This window comes from Lytechinus variegatus, chromosome 11 (genome assembly GCF_018143015.1).
Source record: "Lytechinus variegatus isolate NC3 chromosome 11, Lvar_3.0, whole genome shotgun sequence".
In the NCBI taxonomy this organism is placed as follows: domain Eukaryota; kingdom Metazoa; phylum Echinodermata; class Echinoidea; order Temnopleuroida; family Toxopneustidae; genus Lytechinus; species Lytechinus variegatus.
Window position 1 is genome coordinate 7,601,992 of NC_054750.1, and position 21,922 is coordinate 7,623,913.

Consider the following 21,922-nt stretch of genomic DNA (forward strand, 5'->3'; position numbering starts at 1 on the left):
TTACCCCGATCCAGCGTAGTTTGATTTTCCTTAGCAAGACCCAGTCATATCACTTCAGGTAAGAAACTATTATTATGGTGTTTTTACTACATTTAAAGCTCATTTTACCTCATAATGTATATAATATTTACACAATGTTTCGTTTGTCATCTATCAACCAAAGATAGCAGAAGAGACAAAAAACATATTACCTCTAAAAAATATATATATCAGTCTTATGTTTCTGCTGACGTCGCACCAATCACAGCGATGCCTTGCCCGACATTACGCTTTACACTGGGTAGGTAATAGTTAGGAGAGAATTTCCTTTTCATCGTTCTATACCCAAACTGATGTAATTCAGTTGACAATCTTGTGATTGGTTAAATGTTAACTATCATGAATAAAAAAAGGGTTTTGACACGTTTTAGGCAATATCATTTCTCTTTAACAGGATGTCGAAAACAAGTCATTCTACATATAGCTTCACTACCAGTGCAAAGACTAGTGGTGGTTTCACAAGCAACTCACCGGTAAGTAATCTTCTACTTTATCAGACTTTTTATCAAATATATACATTTTTTTGGGGGGGGGTTGAAGTGCTTACGGTTCCAGTCTGTTGTGTTGTATACTTGTCGTGTCTTGGGTAAATTTTAATTCGTTCTAGTCTTTAGTGGTTCGATCGAGGGAAGAAGCTGTATTTATGAGCATCACTTGACGTCGAAATTCCTCTAGCCTGCCGGCTGGTTTGGTAGATGAAGTTTTCGGGGTTGATGGCAACATGATTTTGGAACATTAGGCTAAGTCTACCATGTTTCCGTCTGTTATCGTTCGTGTGGAACCTTGTCGAACGCTTTGATAGCAAAGTCGAAAAAAGCTACATGTACAGACTTTCCTTTCTCAAGAATCATTTGTTATATCATGGACAGTAATTGGGTAGTAGTGTAGAATGTTTTGCACTAAAACCATGTTGGTTGTCAACCGAGATTTTATGCATGCCATTTTCAAATGCTTAATAATAAGAATGTACAATGTGTTCGAGTATCTTATAAGGAATTCCCTCTATAGTTATTGGGATCAGACTTGTCCCCTTCTTTAAAGATAGCTAGACAGACATTAGCCCTTTTCCACTGTAAGATAGATATCAGTTAATATTGGGGTTATTTAGAAATCCAGCTATTATTATTATTTCAATTGCTTCCATTGCATTGAGGAAGGTCATCTGGTCTAGATATCTTATTACGATTAATGCTATATGGAGTTGTCTTAATATTTCAAGGGCCCGTTTCATAAAGAGTTACAACTGATCAGAATCAACTTTCCCAAACAAATGCAAATGTTGATTTGTATAAATAATTCCGTGTATTAATTCAAATTTGAACTCTCTAAGTCGGCTGTTTAATGTGCATTGTCTTGGTCTTTCAAAATCTTAAAGACGGTAGTTACACTTTAGTCTTGTGAATACTCCAGGTGTTATTGCTTTCTAGTAACGAAATGTTGTATAAAGTGTTTTTATGCATTATCATTTATTGAATTTTACCTAATAAAAAAGCTGTCCGGTTGAATTGTGTCTCTATCTTTTCTCGATATTTACAATATTTACGTCAACAAACCATAACACAACAAACTTTTATGCTCCCCCCAAAAAAATAAACAAAAATTAAATAAAATAAGATAAATTGATTACAAATAGTTAAGTAAATGAATAGAATAAAATAAAAATAATAAATAATTATGAAAAAATATATCATGACCCCCCCCCCTTCCTGTGATGATAAGATAAAGGCAACAGATAGGTTAGCAATTATAGAAAATCAAAGTTTTTATGAATATACCTGATACAGATACAAACAATTTGATTTCTCCAATAAGATGCTTTTCATCGATTAGATGCTTTAGTAATTGTTTTACATATTATCAGACAAGGTACCTTATGACCACATGGGAGACTATCAGCAAGTTATAGTTTCAGCTGAAAATGGGTCAACAGCTATATAGCCTTAACTTTCCTTTGTATTCATTCTTATTACAACATGTAATTTTTTTATGATTTTATCCTCTTGAAATAAAAAAGAAACAATGACTTCCGATGAATTTGTCAATTTCCGTTCTAAAGTTACACTCCATTTGTCGTCTCGAAGCTCTATTTTTTTTTTAAATCTTTGTTTAATCAAACACTGTGCAATATTCAGATTCCCCTTATAGTTGATATTCCCGAACAATTTAGAAGCATATGCTAATGTGTAGATCTAGGTGGCAACCTAATTAAGCGTCTATTCCAATTTCTCCCTCTTTCATCTAGTTCATTGGTTCACCGTCACCATCATCGTCGTCATCGCTGTCATCGTCAAAGAAAAAAGATCAAAAGCCAGTCATCAAGAGCGTAGATATGACAGAAGACATGCAAGATCGAGCCCTCGACCTCGGCGTGGATGCCATGGAAAGATTCCAAACTGAGAAAGATCGTGCCGCCCACATCAAGAAGACATTCGACCTCGAGTTCGACACCACGTGGCACGTCATCGTTGGCAAGCATTTCGCAAGTTTCGTCACGCACGAAGCAAAGTGTTTCATCTACTTCTACATCGGTCCTATGGCTTTTTTGCTTTGGAAGTCGGGTTAAATAATATAGTACAATTATCCTCATATATTCAAACATTGAACTCTTATCTTCATGTCGACCCAATATAAGCCTAGTCACAGCCTCTATTTATTCATCATATTATAGTATACTTCATGTTTTTGCTGAAAAATGTTATCATGGGCATGCAGTATATCGATCATAGCGAAGTATTAAATTCAGACCTTTCCAGCCGAAATAACGAGTGTGATGCATGCAGTGGCGTACCGTGGGTCACGGCATTGGTGGGGCACTAGCAAAAATTTTGAGTCACCTAGTGAGCGCGCGAAGCGTGCTCAGTTGCTAGGTATGCTGACCTAATAGAGACATTTTAAGGACAGTGTCATTAAACGGATATGTATGTCATTGATCACATAATGCGAGCGCGAAGCGCGAGCTGAAAATTTTTGATATTCAGACCTAAAAATGGACATTGTAAGCAAATTTTTGTAATCATGATTGGTACCTGTCTCGCTAAACAAACAATGCGAGCGCGAAGCGCGAGCAGAAATTTTCGTATATATTGACCCCAAACGGACATTTAAGGACTATATTTTAGGAATCTATTAAGAGTATACATATCTCACCATAGTAATCTAATGCCAGTGCCAAGCGCTTGCTGATTTTCTTAGAATTATATGCATCCAAACACATAGAGTGTAAAGCACTTGAAGTCATTGTAATCATGATTAACATGTGCATCTCACTAATCAAATATTGCGAGCGCGAAGCGCGAGCTGAAATTTTTGTATATATTGACCCCAAACATATTTTAAGGACTATTTTTAAAAAGAATCCATTAAGAGTACACATATCTCACCATAGTCATCTATTGCCAATGCCAAGCGCATGCTGGTTTTGTTAGATTTACACCTAAAGACATACTTTTTGTAGTCATTGTAGTCATGATTATCATACGCATCTCACTAGTCAAATATTGCGAGCGCGAAGCGCGAGCTGAAAAATTAGGAAATTCACACCTGAAGAGGGGCATTCTAAGGCTTGTTTGTAGGAATTCACGTAGACCATGCGTATTTCACTAACCAAATGATGCGAGCGCAAGCTGAAATTTTGATATTCAGATTTAAGGAAATCATGAAGAGCAGACATATCTAACTAATCCACTAATTCGAACGTAAGCACGGACGGGAAATGTTTTATATTAAGATCTTAAAATGATATGTCACTACATAAACAAAAATAATTCGAAGTGCGAGGAAATATATTTGGTGTATGTTGACTTGAAAACGGGAGGTTTTAGTACAACAGGATTCTATATCTCGTTAAACAGGCAATGCGAGTATAAGGAACATAGGCCCTGAGCAAATCATGTTTCATAAAGTTATATATTTTTTTATTGTTATGTAATATAACATAACATAATTATACTATAACATAATTAACAATAACTTCTTCCTTCCCATTATGTTTCTTTCACTTTCTCCCTCTTTTTCTCTTTTTCCCCGTTTTTTTTTTTTTTTTGGCCAGCCGATTGGGGGGGGCACGTGCCCCCCCCATGCCCCCCCGTAGTTACGCCACTGGATGCATGCATATTCGGTATAATATTAGATTTCGTCAATCAAATAATATGGCGCAACTTTGAACCTTAGATGCAGAGGCGGATCAATGATTTTCCAAAAAGGGGGGAGCGCATTTTCTCGAGGAGAATTTGACAACCCAAAAAAAGAAAAAAGAGAAGGGTTTTCACCCCAAAATTAAGGACAATTCGTCCACAAAAAAAATACCAGTAAAATAAAAAACGTGTGTTTTAACGGCATTTTTACATTATAATTTTTAATTCTGCCTCTCAAAAAGGGGAGGGGCACGGGCCGGCTGTGCCCCCCCCCTGGATCCGCCAGTGCTTAGATGGTTCATTATTTTTTGCTTTCAAAAAGCTGCATATTTGCAACCCCTCTTACGGCACAACTCTGAACGCTTTAGGGAGCAAAATATAGCTAATTACACGCTTAAAGATGAAAAGGATTGCTCAGGGTGCAAAGTTACACCAAATGGCAACGTTGTTTTTTTAAGGGTTCAAAATTGCATCTTTTTCGCATTGTACACCATTGTTTTCTCTGATTTCTTCATCTCAACTATCTGTAAAATATTACAATCTTCTTCTCTTTCAGGCTGTTGTTATTTATCTATATTATATATATTTATTTATTTTATTTATTCATTTATCTATATTTGTTTATTAATTTATTTCAATATTCATACAATCATTTATTTTTTATTGTCTGCTTGGTTCATGGTTTATTTACTTTTTATTTCATTTATTTATTGTTTAGTTTCTTTCATTTGCCATCATGATTATATTATATATTTATCTATTTATTTTAGATGATCGACAAAATGAGAAAGTTTATGAATTCATACATTTATCAATCAATAACCGATCAATTTTGGCTTCATTCATTACTTTAATTTATCTTTTTTTTCTGTAATTTTTCATCAGTGCGATTTTATAAGTCATTTCTAAATCAACCATAAGAAACACATTCATATTAGTTGTTTTTATTGAGTTCTTTATTTTCATTACAGTGTTTATGTAGTTGATTGATTATTGAAGTGATTATTAATAATTGTACTTGTTCCTCATGCTGACCATTGTTTTGTTAATTTATATTTTTACAATCGAATTTCACCTCTCACTTTTGTAAAATTCAAATTTCACATCTTTTCCATTTCTTTTTTTTTCTTGGTGCATATGTGTGTCCTGAATGTAATAACCCATTCCCTCAATCCTTTTGAGTACTCTCACCTTATTTGATTTTCTTGTTTTTTATTAGAAGAATCATATCCAAATAGCGTCCATTATTGATCAATTGTAATTTTTTTTGGTATTTCAACCCCCCCCCCAAGAAAAAAGTACAAGGTTGTCATTATGTAGCTTTCGGTTTGTATTATTTCATTTATAATCATGCTTTGATGAATGAATAATCAATGATGGTTTATGTTTATGTATATGCCGCCCTTGTTTCTTCCCTTGTGTGTATATATATTGTTAGGGCGTGTCTAAACCAAATCATATAAACAAAAAATACTGTAAATTTGTGGGAGAACATGTGATATATAATGATATACACCGAGGTTCAGTTTGCAAAGCACACTCTCATTGGTCAATAAACTGTTGATAAATACAAATGTTTAATTTTTTTATTTATACTGTAAGTATTTGATACATTTCTACATAATTTGTGAATGTCCATGAAAGTACTTTGTATATTTCTCAATGAATTTAGATTGATGTTACAGTTACTTCTCATTTACCCAGGTCCTATTAACACTAACACTGCATGGATCCCATTTATTGTCTGTATAATGTTAAACACGTGTTGTCTGTCCACTAATAATATTTGAAAAAGCTACAAGTTAAGAAAGAATTTTCGTTTCTTGTCTTGTTTTGTTAATATATTAGAATTTTTCGGGATGTTTAAAGGGTTGGTATGACTGTGCATGTTTATTGAAGGATGCAATGACCATTGTTCATGTTTGTGGTGGTATAGGTGGTGGTGATGATGATGATGATCATGGCAGCGGTGGTGGTGGTGATGATGATGATGATGATTATGGCCATAAAGATGAATGAGGCTAGAGATCAAAACAATGTTAATCAGTCCACTAATCAACAATCAATAAAACTGACAATCACTCATTCATTCAATCGATCTATCAATCAAGCATCAATGAATCGAGAAATCAATCAACAAATCATTCAACCTGTCGATCAACCAATCAATCAATTACCGAATCAATCAATCAACCAACCAATCGATCAATCAGTCAAACAATCAATAAATCGATCGATCGATCGATCAACCAACCAATCAACCAACCAATCAATCAACCAACCAACCAATCAATTAATCAATCAACCAATCAATCAATTAGTCAATCAATCATTCAATCGACCAATCAACCAACCAATTGATCAATCAATCTATCAATCAGTCAAACAATCAATCAACCACCCAATCAATGAATCAACCAACCACTCAATCAACCACCCAACCACCCAATCAATGAATCAACCAACCACTCAATCAACCAACCAACCAATCAATCAACCAACCAACCAATCAGTTAATCAATCAACCAACCAATCAATCATTCAATCGACCAATCAACCAACCAACCAATTGATCAATCAGTCAAACAATCAATCAACCTACCAACCAATCAATGAATCAACCAATCACTCAATCAACCATCCATCCAATCAACCATCAAACCACCCAATCAATGAATCAACCAACCAATCACTCAATCAACCATCCATCTAACTAACTAACCAATCAATCAATCAATGAAAATAAAATTGATATTTTAATAATTTTTCAAAGTATGATTAGTATAATATTCTTAAAGACTATTCAGTCAATTTAAAATTATAATTCACAGGTTTCTATTTTATGTATTCCATTGATTTGTCCAATTCAATCTAAAAGAATAGAATTAAAAGAAAACGTCATTGATACTTATTTGGGTTTTTATCAGCCAATATGCTGTCTACGAAATACAACAATCTAAAACAGACGAAGTAAAGATATCTAAGAACAACAATTAGCTTTTTTTGTGCAAATAATAAGTGGAGTAATACATTTTTGCCATTGATTGATAAAAACATTATTTGCATGTCTATGAATATGTTTCATACATCATGTGCATGATGACCACCGTTTTACTTTTATAACACATTATCCGGCCACTTATGATACGTTTATCGCTGTCAGCGATTGAGACCTCCCCCCTCCCCCCTCCTCCTCTGGGGAAAGTTTGGTTGAAAAGGGGATGGTGTGGGCGTCAAAGCTTCAAAGATCATGACTTTAATTTAACATCTATTCCTAGAATAATCAAAATTTGATACAGAAAGACACTGATTGGATCCTGGTTGATCAAAATGCACATACAATGATCAGGATTGGCTGTATATCACCATTTGGCGGATGATATACAGCAGGCGCGTACGCAGGATTTTTGAAAGGGGGGGGGGTTTCGAGCTGATTTTTTTTTTAAATCTCCCGCCCAGTCTCTAAAAAGTGATGAGCGGGGGGGGGGGAGGTGATGATTTTTTTTTCTTTTTTTTTCAGCGCTGCAAATAAGACAATAACATTTAAGTGGGGATGGGGTATGTAACAGTGCGGTCATGACCCGCGAGCGAGCAGAAATGTTCTCGTTTTTGCGTTGAAAACATAACCTTTTTGTCAATAGTTTGTTGGTATCATAGTCGATGCTACATGTCCTTCGGATCATAGCACTCATGATATGGCCTTGATCAGAACACTAGAAACTTGAGAAATGTCATGAATAATTACGAGCGAGCGGAGCGAGCGAGCCGAAATGTTTGCGTTTTTCTGTCAAAACATACAATTCTTCTCAATAGCTTGTTGGTAATGATTACATATTAGTTGATGATACATGTCCTTCTGCTCGTAAGTCTCATGATATGGCCTTGATCAAGAGACTAGAAACTTAAGAAATTTCATAAATGATTACGAGCGAGCGGAGAGAGCGAGCCGAAATTTTCGCGTTTTCCCGTCAAAACATACATTTCTTGTCAATAGTTTGTTAGTAAATCAAGTATTAGTCGATGCTACATATCCTTCTATTCGTAATACTCATAATACGGCCTTGAACAGGAGACTAGATACTTATGGAATTTCATAAATTATTACGAGCGAGCGGAGCGAGCTAACCGACATTTTAGCGTTTTCCGTCATTTTGGTTTTCATATTGGTAAAACATATTTTGTGAGAAAACGTATGTCTTTGTCTTGGTTCACTTGTATTCATAAGTATACATCATAATAATCATGTATGGCCTTGTTAATGGCGATACCGTGATCATGTCGGCGACATGCGGAAATAAAAGATATAATAAAATGGAGCGAGCGAAGCGAGCGGAAATTTTTTCTGTGTTTTTCGTCGGAAACATGAGATTCTGTTCATTATTGCTGTCATATACATTATTGGGTAGGGGAACTGTCCGTAACCAGACCAAGGAGTTATCAGGCGCTTGCCCGATAACTCCTTGACCAGACCGACCTCTGGGGAGACAAGCAAAAAAAAAAAAAAAAAAAAGGAAAAAAAAGGAAACGAAAAAGGGGGGGGTTTGAACCCCCTAACCCCCCCCCCTTGCGTACGCGCCTGATATACAGACATCTGTGTTGAATATCACAGCCCTGTGGCCCATTTCATAAAGAGTTTGCAACTGTTGTAACTTTGCCACGATGGCATCTACCATGGTTACCTTGATTTTGATTGGCTGCTGAGCCTTGTTACCATGGCAATTGCCATGATGGCACAGTTACACTATAGTTGTAAATCTTTATAAAACGGGTCCCAGAACTAAACTTTAAGCGTGCAGTAAATGATTATGACGATAACGACCACGGCAAACATTCATTTATTCATTTCTACCGTTCTAGGTTGGATCTAGGCGTTTTCGATTTTACGACGCACGACAGATTCGGGAACATAGATGTATTGTCAAGTACCCCTCATGACAGAACAGTCTTTGTCGAGGGTTGGTGAATCGGAGCAGCAAGTTTCGTCCTAGAATCTACACTGTAAAAACTGTGGTGTTAAAACTGACACCAATTGGTACCACACCCTGAGGTGTTAAAATAACACCCTAGAGATTGAACATAACACCAAAGAGTGTAAATGTTACAACCATAGGTGTTGTAATAACACCTATAGGTGTAAAACTAACACCACCAATTTAACACCGGTGTAAAATAATTGGTGTGGTCCTCTATGTACACCAGTTAACACCAAGGTTTTTGCTGTGTATAGTATCTGGACAAACGATCTATTTGCCATTTTTCGTCAGCTCCGAAACTTAGGACGAAACTGCTGTCCCGGTTCACCAATTTTCGACAAAGACCTCTCTGCTGATTTGTGTCTTTTGACGGGTTTTTCCAATGCATTTTTTTTTGCGCTCTTGAGTCCATCCCGTTGCAGTTGCGAAAACATTCTAGTGTCTAAGGATTTAAATCTTTTATGTCAAACATCTAGCCAGACTTGAAGAGAAGAATAGCCGTCTGTCCGATGTAGAAGTAGGTGAAATTCTCTTTCTCGTGAGTCACATAGCTGCCGAAGTTCCGCCCGACGACGCAATGCCATGTTGAGTCGTACTTGTTGTCGAACTCCTTCTTGATGTAAGCGGCGACGTCCTTTTCAACTGGTTTGTTCTGTTTGTCAACGAGCATATCCGTGGCTAACTTGATGGCTTCTTCCTGCATTTCCTCGCCCATGTCGGCGCTTTTGACAACGGCTTTGTCCTTCTCATTGGACATTCCTGAGTACCCACGATTCATCTAGCATTGAAATGATAATTAGAAAGACAGATTTCTAAATCATTAACAGCACATTTGTACATTTGTTTTGATAAGTACTACTGAAAGTGGGTACACATGGCTAAATTGATGTTTATCACAAGTTCCTCTAAATTACGAAGATAAGACAATTAACAGTTAAAGTTGCTATTCCTGGGTGTAACAAATATAAAATTCATTACCAGAATTTGCCAAACAATATCACTTCAAAAAAAAAAAAATTAAAAGACTTCACATCTAAGATATAAACTTGACGATTAAAGTTTGCGAAGTTCTACTGGGAATCGTGTATTTTACGGGAATGTTGTATTGCCGGGTCGCAAATGGTCGGAATATCAAACTTTAGAACAAGATTTACCTTATATGGTAACCGTAAAAGCATGTTTTTAAAAAGGCCTACATGCATATTTGTAAATCGGCATTAGATATTAACATTCGTTTTCTTTAGTCAAACATATCAACACTCACTTGCAAACCATATACTGATGGATAACTAAGCATTTGGAGCTGATGACACTGAAAAGATACTGACAGCTTTATTTTTCATAAAATGTATTACGAATTTAAGAAAAGATTTTGACTTACGATTGAATTTGTAGAAAATTGTTGACGGGTCTAAAAATAAGACAATTAAATCGAAATATTCTGAAGAGACGTTCCTTTGACGAGATTGAAATGCAGAATAAGCTTTTGAAACACATATGTCTCTTGTAGTTTATACGTGAAACTCGTTATTATCACACGAGCCGCACGCCCCCCCCCCCCCCCCCCCTCCGAATCGACAGACGAATACCGACATACCTGACAGTGTAGTTGAGAAATGAAAACAATTAGTGCAAAAGAGTACAAAAGAGAATACCAACAAACCCAATTTGGTCTTAAAAGTCAAAACACACAAGAAAACTGTCTGACTTTAATGAATAGTATAGATATTGATGGAAGCTGACTCGAATTAGTACGCACTAAGAAATAGGTGTTCAAATTTTAACCCTAAGGGTTGGTACAATAGCAGCACCCCAAAGGATGCCAATTAGTGCAATTTTGCTCATTGGTGCACCTTTAAGGATGCAAATAGCTATACTAAGCACTGCCATCCTAAAGGCGCGTATCCAGGATTTTGCACTCTGGGGGCCCGACATGATTTTGACGCCCCTGTGAACTTTTCGAAAATGCCCCACTCCACCCGACAGGCAATCATAGGGGCCTTAAATGCATGTTGAATTATCTTAATTTATAACTGAAAAAAGGGTACTCGAAGAATTAATAATAATTGTGATATCTTGTTGAGCGCACATACCGTCCAGAGACGCTCATGTCGCTAGCACAGCAACAGTTCCTTTCGTTATACAAACAACAAATATAAACAAATAAAAAGAGATCTTAACAAATACAACCGAGTACATAATTTCAACAAGGAACAGTTTTGTATCACCCACCGGAATTCCTAGATTCCTAGATCCTGGTGGAGGCTGGTGCCCTCCTTCCTGCAAAAATATCCACGAATGTGTTTTAATACCACTTTTTTTAAATAATAAAAGCAACCAAAAAGCATAGAATTGTAAGCACTTTGGGAATTCAGTTTAGTTTTCATCTGGGTGGTAGGCCCTCCTAAAACTACGTGTGTGGAAACTGTAATTTCTTTCCTAGGAGCGGACCCAACTTTAACCAATAGGGGGGAGGGTATATTGTTATCTACATATATATGTTTCCCGATCGGACATTTAAAGCACTGTTGGGAATCATGAACAGGATGGATATCTAACAAATCATTTTATCCGACCAAAAGCGCAAGCTGAATAATTTGATATTCTGACCTAAAATTTGGAGATTCGGGTAAGCGTGTTTGGTAATCATGAAGAGGATGAGTATCTAACAAACCATTTTATACGAGCGCAAAGCGCCAGCTGAAAATTTGAGATATTCCGACCACAAACTGGACATTCTATGCACATTTTGTGACCATAAATAGGATGGGTATCTATATAAACTATTGATGCGAGCTGAATAATTTTGATATTCTGACCCAAAATTTGGACATTCTAAGCAGTATTGGTGATCATGAAATGGATAGGTATCCAACAAATTATTTTATGCGAGCGCAAAGCGCTAGCTTAAAATTTTTGATGTTCCGACCCCAAACTGGACATTCTAAGCACATTTTGTAACCATGAAAAGGGTGGGAATCTATCTTGTGCGAGCGTGAAGCACAAGCTGAAAGTTGTTTACATTCTACCTTAAAATATGGACATTATAAGCATTTTCTGTAATCATGAACAGGATAGGCATCTAATTAATTGATGCGAGCACGAAGCGCGAACTGAAAACTTCTGTCTGATATTCCAACCCGAACCTAAAAATTCTAAGCACTTTTTGTGACCATGAACAGGACGGGCTTCTGACCAAGCATGAATTTGGCGCCCCCGTCAAACAACGAATTGGCATCCCAAAGGTTGAATATGACTTTAATGCCCCACCCCCTAGGTCGAACATGAATTTGGCGCCCCTGGACAAATTGGTGCCACAAAAGTCAAATATGAATTTGCCCCCCCCCTCCTAGGTTAAACCTGAATTTGGCGCCCCATGACAAACATCAAGTTGGCGCCCCTATGTCGAAAATCGATTCGTTGCCCCTATGTTGAACATCGATTTAGCCCCCCGCCCCCTATGTCGAACATCAATTCGGCACCCTCAAAAGGTTCAAATTTGCAACTTTTAGGGAGCAAACGAGCATTTCTTGGTGCAAATAAAAATAAAAAGGTGCATATTTGCACCTTTTTCCACTTAAGGTGTAAGATTACACCCAAAAGGATTTGTACAAAATTAATGTTCATTTAAGGTTAAAAATATTCTTAGTATGTAAAGCCCCTTTTACACCTTCATGGATAAAACAGGGATCATCCCGGACTGTCAATCCGGGGTCATCGATATCCGTGTTACATACCGGCCACCCGGCGCCTTCCTTGATGTACCGGCATGCCAGGGGGGCGTTTCATAAAGCTGTTCGTAAGTTAAGAGTGACTTTAAGAACGACTGGTGAACCTTTCTTGTGCACTAAATAATCACCAATGAAACATTTAATGGTGAATATCATCATCCACGAGAAAGGATCACCAGTCGTTTCTAAAGTCACTCTTAACTTACGAACAGCTTTATGAAACGGCCCCCTGGGTTGAGTAAAGCACAATTTTAAAATGGTTATGATATTTGATAATGGTTATGATATTTGCTTATATATATTCTGTTTTGCTTTACTTCGTTTTATAGATAAATATCAAATACTGTACATGCCTGAATTTATTTTATCTGTATAAGTTCATTGTAACTATTTTGATCACATTACTTTGTTCTTCTGTTGAAAATGAAAAATAATAAATTGAATTGAATTGAATTGATGTGGATTAATTTCTTACTGTTACGCCACAGCTATTTAATTAAGTTTACCCCTCTTAGTTTTGTAAATTCATTTCGTCTAGGAATACTTCTATACCAAGTAAATTGGGCTTTGGTTTGTTCAAATGTCACAGTCATAACGACGAAATCGGGTAAGACACACGAAAGTATATACGGTATTTGTAAAGGTTGTACAATTAGTCAGTGTGGAGTCGGCCTTATTGTTATGACTGTAGTATAAGTTAGTTTTTTTTTTTTACATCGTTCACATTATTTGAATCGTTTCTTTACTAAGGTGCCGTGGCCGAGTGGTCTACAGTACACTATGAAAGTCCGGGGTGCCATCCCCGGAACGGCCCCTGACCGAAACATTCTTACATTTGGTTCTTTAGCTTTCATCAAAATAATAAATGAAAATTCTATATTGATATTATGTTGCATCAAATAAATGAAAATGCTACATTTATACCAATGTGTACACCCCCTTTTTTTTTTTTTACTAACAAGTTATTTACTTTGATTATCACTAAGTATTTTTGATAAAGCTTTTTTAGTATTATTAAAGACGACACAATCGAATTGTTGGCATTGGACCACTCACCGAAAGCTTCCAGTGTTTCGGATCATTTTTTATCACGCTTGGATAATGTTCAGGAATTTACCTTTGCCCGTGGCTTTTAACAGAATAGAAAACCTGTAACCACTTTTAGGAGTGTTTCTTGTAACCCTTGTGTTTTTAACCTCCACTTCCTTTCAGCGTTAAGAGGAATCCGTGGGAATAGTTCAGTCTCTGTCTGCTTCCATTCTTTCGTACTTCTTAAGTCTTGAATTGTCTTTGGTGAAAGGTAGACCTTGCACCGTCAAATATGGTACTAGTATCTTATAACATCGCCAATAAATACAAAATATACCACTCACTCAATAGCTTTTAACAAAATATTACTCTCATAGGAGTGACAATATGACGAAGATTTTGTTTCTCTTTCTCTCAAAGTGAGTATGTTGGCTTATTAGCAGAAGAATACCGACCTCGGGAGGTCGTGGGTTCGATTCTCGACTCAGACTTTGATTAATTTACTTATTGATTGGTTGGTTGATTGATTGGTTGGTTGGATTGATTGATTGATTAATTGATTGATTGATTGATTGAGTGAGTGAGTCAGTGAGTGAGTCAGTGAGTGAGTGAGTGAGTGAGTGAGTGATTGAGTGAGTGATTGTGACTACTGCATTGGAGTCTTTGCTGATGGTTCACAATCATGATCTACTTGAAAGATTAATGAAATATATACAGTATATTGTCCGCGTCCTCTTTCAAATCATCTTTCAATCACGAAACGTATGGAAATCATACATAAGTTCATGAATGTTCATCTTGAATTAGACTATCATTTAGTCCTGTATTTTTCAGTTGGGTAGTCCGTGTAGGATCCAGAGTTTTTGGTGATCCAGGAGAGAGCAAATGGAGGGCTGAGCCCAAACGGACGTAGAGGGCGTCATCACTGCCGATGTTGCAGTCCTCTTCGTTCGTTGGCTGAGCCCTTCTTGAAAGAAGTTAGAATGTGAACGCAATGTCAGATTCAAGATTCAAAATTCATATTTGTTGATTTTCACAGAAAACAATATAAAATATTTTGATAGCATACATTAACTGCTATAGTTGCATTCAACCATCAATCAAATCGATCAGTCAGTCAATCAATCAATCAAGCAACCAACCAATCAATCAACCAATCAATCAATCAACCAATCAATCAATCAACCAGCCAATCAATCAATTAATCAATCAATCAACCAATCAATCAATCAACCAGCCAATCTATCAATCAACCAGCCAATCAATCAGTCAATCAACCAATCAATCGATCAACCAATCAATCAGTTAATCAGCCAATCAATCAACCAACCAGCCAATCGATCAATCAACCAGCCAATTAATCAATCAACCAGCCAATCTCACAATAATTAATCAACCAATCAATCAACTAATCAATCACTCATCAATCAATCAATTTACCAGCCAATCTATCAATTAACCAGCCAATCTATCAATCAATCAACCAATCAATCTATCTATCAAACAATCACCCAATCTTTTAGCCAATCAATCAATCAAACAACCAGTAAATTTAATGAGTTAATCAATCAATCTATCAGCTAATTAATCAATTAATCGTCCACTTAATCAATCAATAAAACAACAATCAATGGGTCAAACTATCTCTCAGTTAATCAATCAAGTCAACTAAACAATAAATCAAATTTTCATACTCGCGCAACAACGGAACACAATAACAACGGGAATTATTTCTTTGAATTCATGTTTAATATACAATAGATGTCCATAAAAGATAATATGTAATGATTAATCAATGAATCCGATGTTTCAAATTAAGAAATAGATGATTTCCTGATATCTATACTTTTGATCGTTGCAACCATAACGGTTTCACATGAATTAACTAGTTTCGAAAAATCCCTTCGGTCTCCATGTCATCATTAACACGAAAGTTATGATTATTCGATAACATACTATCAAAATTTAAATAGATAGGCCTAAATTATAAGATTTTTTTCACTTTTTACAGGATCATAGTATGTTGATATACTCTAAATCTTTAGAAAGTAGCATTCATAAATTATGTCGGCTGACCTCCAATCACCTTGAATTCAATCTCTAATTTTTTTTTTTTTCTTAAAACATCTCTATATATCTATCATGTTCATTAAATAAATAGCGATATTTGCGGAAACACGATTTTATTTATCTACCATGATAATAATTATCGTAGACTGATACGCCGTCATCGTTATCGTCATTATGGTCATCGATGTCCGGCGTAGGAATTATGAGAATATAATTATACTCAGCCGGGAGCAACCGTGCACTCCAAATAATTATTACAGATTTACAAAAGAATGATTCTATATTTTAGACCAACAGCTATACTTGACTAGTGTTAAGTAACTTTGTGAGAAAATTACAATCTTTGGATATCTTAATAGTAGGAATCTTCGTCGTCTGATCGAATACGGCATGGGTTATGTCTTACTTTTGGGTCCATTTATGGCCTAAAATTGGTCTGTTTTTATGTCAATGCCGAATGGAGTGATTTTAATTTAAGGTAAAAGAACTCCGATTTGACATTTTCAGTCTTGATGCCGGATACTGATGCTTCTATGTTCCGTTACTTCGGTATAATCATCATTCTTTTTTTTCATGATGTCTTACTGATGCCGGATATCCGATGTTCCTAAATTTATCAATATGGTTATGATGTCTTCCTTGATGCCGAATATCCGATTTTCTAAATTCTGTCTGAATTGTTATTTAGGGATTATATTTAGGGATTATATTATGGTCGATGCCCAGTAGCTAGCCAGATTTGAAGAGAAGAATAGCCGTCCGCCCGACGTAGAAGTAGATAAAATGATTCTTCTCATGTGTCACGTGGCTGCCGTAGTTACGACCCACAATGCAATGCCAGGTTGGCTCGTGCTTTGTGTCGAATTCCTTCTTGAGTTCGGCAGCGACGTCCTTCTCGAGTGGTTTGTTCTGTTTATCACGGAGCATTGACAGCGCGAGTTCGACGGCGTCATCTTCCATCTCTTTGCTCATGTCGGAATTCTTGATTTCGAACTCCTTGTCGGGCTTTCCGGAATAGCTTGATCCTCCTCGGTTCATCTATAGAGATAGGGATGAGAGATAAAAGAAAATACATCGTCATTTAGTGTGAAATCACCAACTTCAAATTGTAGTAGTGATCTCTACTCTTACACAGTGAAAACGTTGTTTAAGATTTTATACAACACTGTTTACTATGATTATGAACCTTACAATATTTGTTTAACCGTCTAAACAATCATGCTTAATTCATTGAAAATTATATGTTAAAAATTAAACTTTGTTGCTTAAGATTTGAATACTTGTTTAAACTGTTTAAACAATTATTGTAAGGTTCGTATAGTAAACAGCGTTGTACAAATTTTTTTTACTGTGTAAAAATGTTGCACAAAAAAGGCAGCATGATTTCTAACCATCACAGGGCAACATAATATACCGTCCACACAACGATTGGTATGAATCTGTCCACATTGTGTAATAAAAACTAATAATTGGGTAATAAATTTGCTCAATTGGATAATAATCGCCCAGAATATATATATATAGTTTTTACCAACATACATTACCAAACACAGTGTATAGTATGTTGCCCAACATTTTAAGTGTTTATGCTTCCACAGAATCAGGGGAAGATGGTAGAATAATGATCCATAATTCAGTTTGCAAGAAATTACGTAATTGTCCACTTTTTATAAGTCGGGTAATTTTTCCTTTTTACCGTTTTAATCGTTCATAGCACCATAATATTTTACTATCGTCGGTGGGCTATTTGAAGAAAACTTCCATAAATTTTTGACGAGTCTGAGAGCGAACTTTGTCACATCTTTGGATACTTAGATAATAACAGAAATACTGTCCATCAATAGCCAAACCTAAATGGCATGTATTGGTCATTGAAATCATTGATATCCACTGGCTCCCAATAAATCAAACAGACTATAAGATAATAATAAATATATCATGATTATAAGAAACCGAACTGAATCACTGAAGAAAACGGAAATATAACATGAGATCTATAAAGCAGATACCATCATCACTATGCCATTAAAATTGAAATATCGAAAGGGCGTCGTCAACTTGAAAAGGGCCACAATTAAGATTTCCACCAAATAAAAAAAAGAAAAAAAAAGATTCTTGTTCTCAATCTATTTTGGCTACACCAGCATGCTTTTAAACAGGCAAATCCTGAAATCTTTGGAAGGTGCCGTTTTCACTGAGATGGAATTAATTAAGTTCTTTATTCCTCCTCAGACAAAATGACAAAAATGAAAAAAGTATAAAGAGAGAAACAAGGGAGAAAGAAAAGAAGGATAAAAAAAAATATGGTTGTATAGGACCTTTACAACTTTCAAAATATCAAGATGCCTTCCACACACAAAAAAAAGAAGAAATAATTAACTTCTTAACTTACGATTAAGTCTTGGGTGATTAAGATCGATGAACTAAAATAAACAAGTTGCGGAATGTTCTTCAGAGATGCTTTCCTGACGATTGTAAATCTCAAAATGGACCTCTGCTGCAACTCTCCGTCTCAACAATTACAAACTGTCAATTTGCTAAGACTAACCTTTTTCAACGAGCTGTCCCCGCCTAGAAAAATGACGTTTCGGAAAGAAAACAGTTCATTGACACCCTTCGTGATAGTGTTTGACTCGCTCCGCTACTTACAACCAATCGCATCTCAAAACACATGAGGTGGGGGGAGGGAGAGACCGTATATGAACCAAAAGGTTCGAGGGGCACAACATGGTAGATGTATGGTAACATTTCTTTTAAAAAACGGGAGCGAGTAAGCAAGTGAGCCAATAAATATTTTTGACGTTTTGGAAATGAAAATCTAAGTTTACAGTAGATATCGTAATTCTGCTTCTTCGTTCTATTCACCTTGATCGTGGAACTTTTGGAGGTGGGGAGTATAGGAAAAGATTACTTTGGCGAAATTGATATTTAAACAAAAACAATATTTGGGACGGAGGGGGTCCAGTGCCCCTAAACATTTTTTTATGAATAATCAAACTTAATCTAATCCCATATTTTCTATATATTTTTTTTTCTATATTGTTTTACATTTAGGTTGCTTAAAGGATTATAACCCATGCAGTAAAATGTTAAAATGGTTCATTTAATTACAATAAAATATAGATTCTGAATTTAGGCACGCATATCTTTCCCCGTATTTCTAATTATAAGGGACAAACTGGCAGAGAGGTACATCGATATACAGTTTGCATAATCTCCACCCATCATGTCTTGATTTTAGTTAAATATCTAATTTACAAAAACCGAGAATTAAAAAAAACACCTTCATTGATTGAAATAAAAAATAGTATTAGGGGGGATCAAAGAGAAGAAAAGAAATTAGCAACAAAGAGGGGGACTCTTACAATCCATTTCTCTAAATGGGAAAACTTAAATATTAGACCATGTATTGGAGCCCAGAGCCAGTTCTCCACCGGATAGGGGATGGGGGTGTTCAAGGGAGGGTTGGGGGGGGGTAATGACAAGGGCTGAGTTTGTGTTTGAATTTATTTGGGTGAAGAGGCCGAGGTGATGGGTCAAAAATATATATGCTGATGACTTCAATTCGTTTAGGTTTTATTAATGATTTATGTATTTATTTTTGTATTTGGAAAATTTCTCTTATGTTTTTTATTTGACACTGGAAAAAAAATCAATATGTTGGAATTTTCTGTAGAAGTTTCTTCTTGATGCATATAATTATCATCAATGTTATTTATAATTATGTATTGGAAGATGTCTGACATTGTGTTTTATTGTAACATTCATGAAAATATTATGTTTCAAAGTTCTATTTGTTATATATATTTTATTTTGTATATGAATTGAAGTTGTCAATAAAAACTACTCAATACAAAAAAATAATCAGTTTGCATCGATATACAGTTTGCATATGTTGAATATACTGTAAAAGTTTCTTCTTGATGCATATAATTATCATCAATGTTATTTATAATTATGTATTGGAAGATGTCTGACATTGTGTTTTATTGTAACATTCATGAAAATATTATGTTTCAAAGTTCTATTTGTTATGTATATTTTATTTTGTATATGAATTGAAGTTGTCAATAAAAACTACTCAATACAAAAAAATAATCAGTTTGCATCGATATACAGTTTGCATATGTTGAATATACTGTAAAAGTTTCTTCTTGATGCATATAATTATCATCAATGTTATTTATAATTGTGTATTGGAAGATGTCTGACATTGTGTTTTATTGTAACATTCATGAAAGAAATGATGTTAAATTTATGAGTTGTCTAGGTATTTGTAAAGACATTAAAGTACTATTTGTTATATATATTTTATTTTGTATATGAATTGAAGTTGTAAATAAAACTACTCATTAAAAAATAATCGCATCCATCATTTTGGAAAATTTTAAACGAGCACTTGAATATTTTAAAACATTGTTTTTATTTCACGAACATATTTCAACGATATATTTTGAAAAGGTGTTGGCTTGGGATCACATTGGGAATACTGTCCATGAAATTGTCCTTTTCTCCGTGGCTTGTAACAAAATATCACTATTTTCAAAGTGTTTCTTTTAACCCCTGTGATGCTGCTGACCTTCATGAGTATATTTCACAAAATATATTGTAAATGGTGTGTTGTTCCTCAGGCTATACCCTTGCCTCGTAGCTTTTAACAAAATGCAACCATCGCAAAAGGTGTGAATTATTCCTCACACGGGACAATATGGTATTTTGTAAGTAAATAACGCCAATGATACGAAATCTCCCACACACTTAATCATTTCAAGTGACAAGAAAATTGATGACGAGTCTGCATGGGAGGTGAAATTAATTGCGTAATGAATGAACATAATTAAAATAATACCGTTGGAATTCTAAGGAATTGTTGGTTTTGCAATTGACCACATTTTCTCTTATATTTGTATTTTATGAATAGCATTTCATTGCTTATTTCTGTACGCGGCAAACTTTCCTTAAAAGAAGAGGAAGAAGACGAAGAAGAAGAAAAAGAAATAGAAGAAGGAGAAGACGAAGAACAAGAAGAAAACAAGAACAAAAAGAACAAGAAGAAGAAGAAGAAGGAGGAGAAGGAGAACAAGAAGTAGAAGAAGAAGAAGAAGAAGAAGAAGGAGAAGAAGAAGAAGAAAAAAAAGAGGAAGAGAAAGAGAAAGAAGAAGGAGAAGACCAAGAATATTGACTGATTGATTTCTTGATTAACTAAAGAGTAACTATATGACATATTATATTGGGTACGCAGTCATCATAGGTTGTTGTTTTATAATAGGCCTATACATAATAATGTATCGTCCCTTTAGGTGCCTTTACTTACACAAATATGAATGTAAACTTTTAAAGATAATATTTTGTAATTTTCCTTGTTGTAATTATCAATCTTTTTAACTGACGTATCAACCATTTTATATGTAAATCGAATTCAATTTGAAGTTCACTATTTCAATTAAAAAAAAACGAGTAAGTGAATACATATTTGGTTTTCACGATCAACTAACAAAATCAATATAAAATATCAATCAATCGATAAATCAATCAATCAGTCATCAGATCTATCGTTCAACCAACCAACCAATCTATCAATTTAAATAACAAACCAATCAATCAATCAATCAATCAGCCAACCAATCGACCTATCAATCAATAGATAATTCAAACAAAACAATCATCCAATAAGCCAATCAATAAACCAACCAACCAATCATTTTTTTTTTTCTATTTGTTTTAATCAATCAGTCAATTTAATCAATCAATCAACCAATCAATCAATCACTAAATCAATCAATCAATCAGCCAACCAACCGACCGATCAATCAATCAACCAACCAATCAATCAATCAATCAATCAGCCAATCAATCAATCAATTAATCAACCAATCAATCAATCAACCAACAAATCAATCAATCAGCCAATCAATCAATCAACCAATCAATCAACCAACCAACCAAT

General features: G+C 35.2%; 3 protein-coding genes across 3 annotated transcripts; 1 reads left to right on the forward strand and 2 right to left on the reverse strand.

Moving 5' to 3' along the window:
- The first annotated feature begins 434 nt into the window (after positions 1-434).
- On the forward strand, positions 435-2,740 carry LOC121424555 (dynein light chain 1, cytoplasmic-like). Its single transcript, XM_041620282.1, has 2 exons — positions 435-512; positions 2,282-2,740. The coding sequence occupies exons 1-2, from the start codon at positions 435-437 to the stop codon at positions 2,600-2,602; spliced, it is 399 nt and encodes a 132-aa protein (XP_041476216.1). The 3' UTR covers positions 2,603-2,740.
- A 6,737-nt stretch (positions 2,741-9,477) lies between these two features.
- On the reverse strand, positions 9,478-9,910 carry LOC121423957 (dynein light chain 1, cytoplasmic-like). The gene has a single exon (XM_041619506.1). It carries the CDS (start codon positions 9,900-9,902, stop codon positions 9,618-9,620), a length of 285 nt encoding a protein of 94 aa, XP_041475440.1. The 5' UTR covers positions 9,903-9,910; the 3' UTR covers positions 9,478-9,617.
- A 6,775-nt stretch (positions 9,911-16,685) lies between these two features.
- LOC121423954 (dynein light chain 1, cytoplasmic-like) lies at positions 16,686-18,503 on the reverse strand. Its single transcript, XM_041619504.1, has 2 exons — positions 18,368-18,503; positions 16,686-17,013 (listed from the first exon to the last, which is right to left on the reverse strand). Exon 2 carries the CDS (start codon positions 17,011-17,013, stop codon positions 16,705-16,707), a length of 309 nt encoding a protein of 102 aa, XP_041475438.1. The 5' UTR covers positions 18,368-18,503; the 3' UTR covers positions 16,686-16,704.
- Between the last annotated feature and the right edge of the window lie 3,419 nt (positions 18,504-21,922).

Excerpts from the sequence above, each read along its gene's own strand:
- LOC121423954 (XM_041619504.1), bottom strand. The coding sequence starts at position 17,013 with ATGAACCGAGGAGGATCAAGCTATTCCGGAAAGCCCGACAAGGAGTTC.
- LOC121424555 (XM_041620282.1), top strand. The coding sequence starts at position 435 with ATGTCGAAAACAAGTCATTCTACATATAGCTTCACTACCAGTGCAAAG. Across the intron at positions 513-2,281 it reads GTTTCACAAGCAACTCACCG|TTCATTGGTTCACCGTCACC; the intron begins GTAAGTAATCTT and ends TCTTTCATCTAG.
- LOC121423957 (XM_041619506.1), bottom strand. The coding sequence starts at position 9,902 with ATGTCCAATGAGAAGGACAAAGCCGTTGTCAAAAGCGCCGACATGGGC.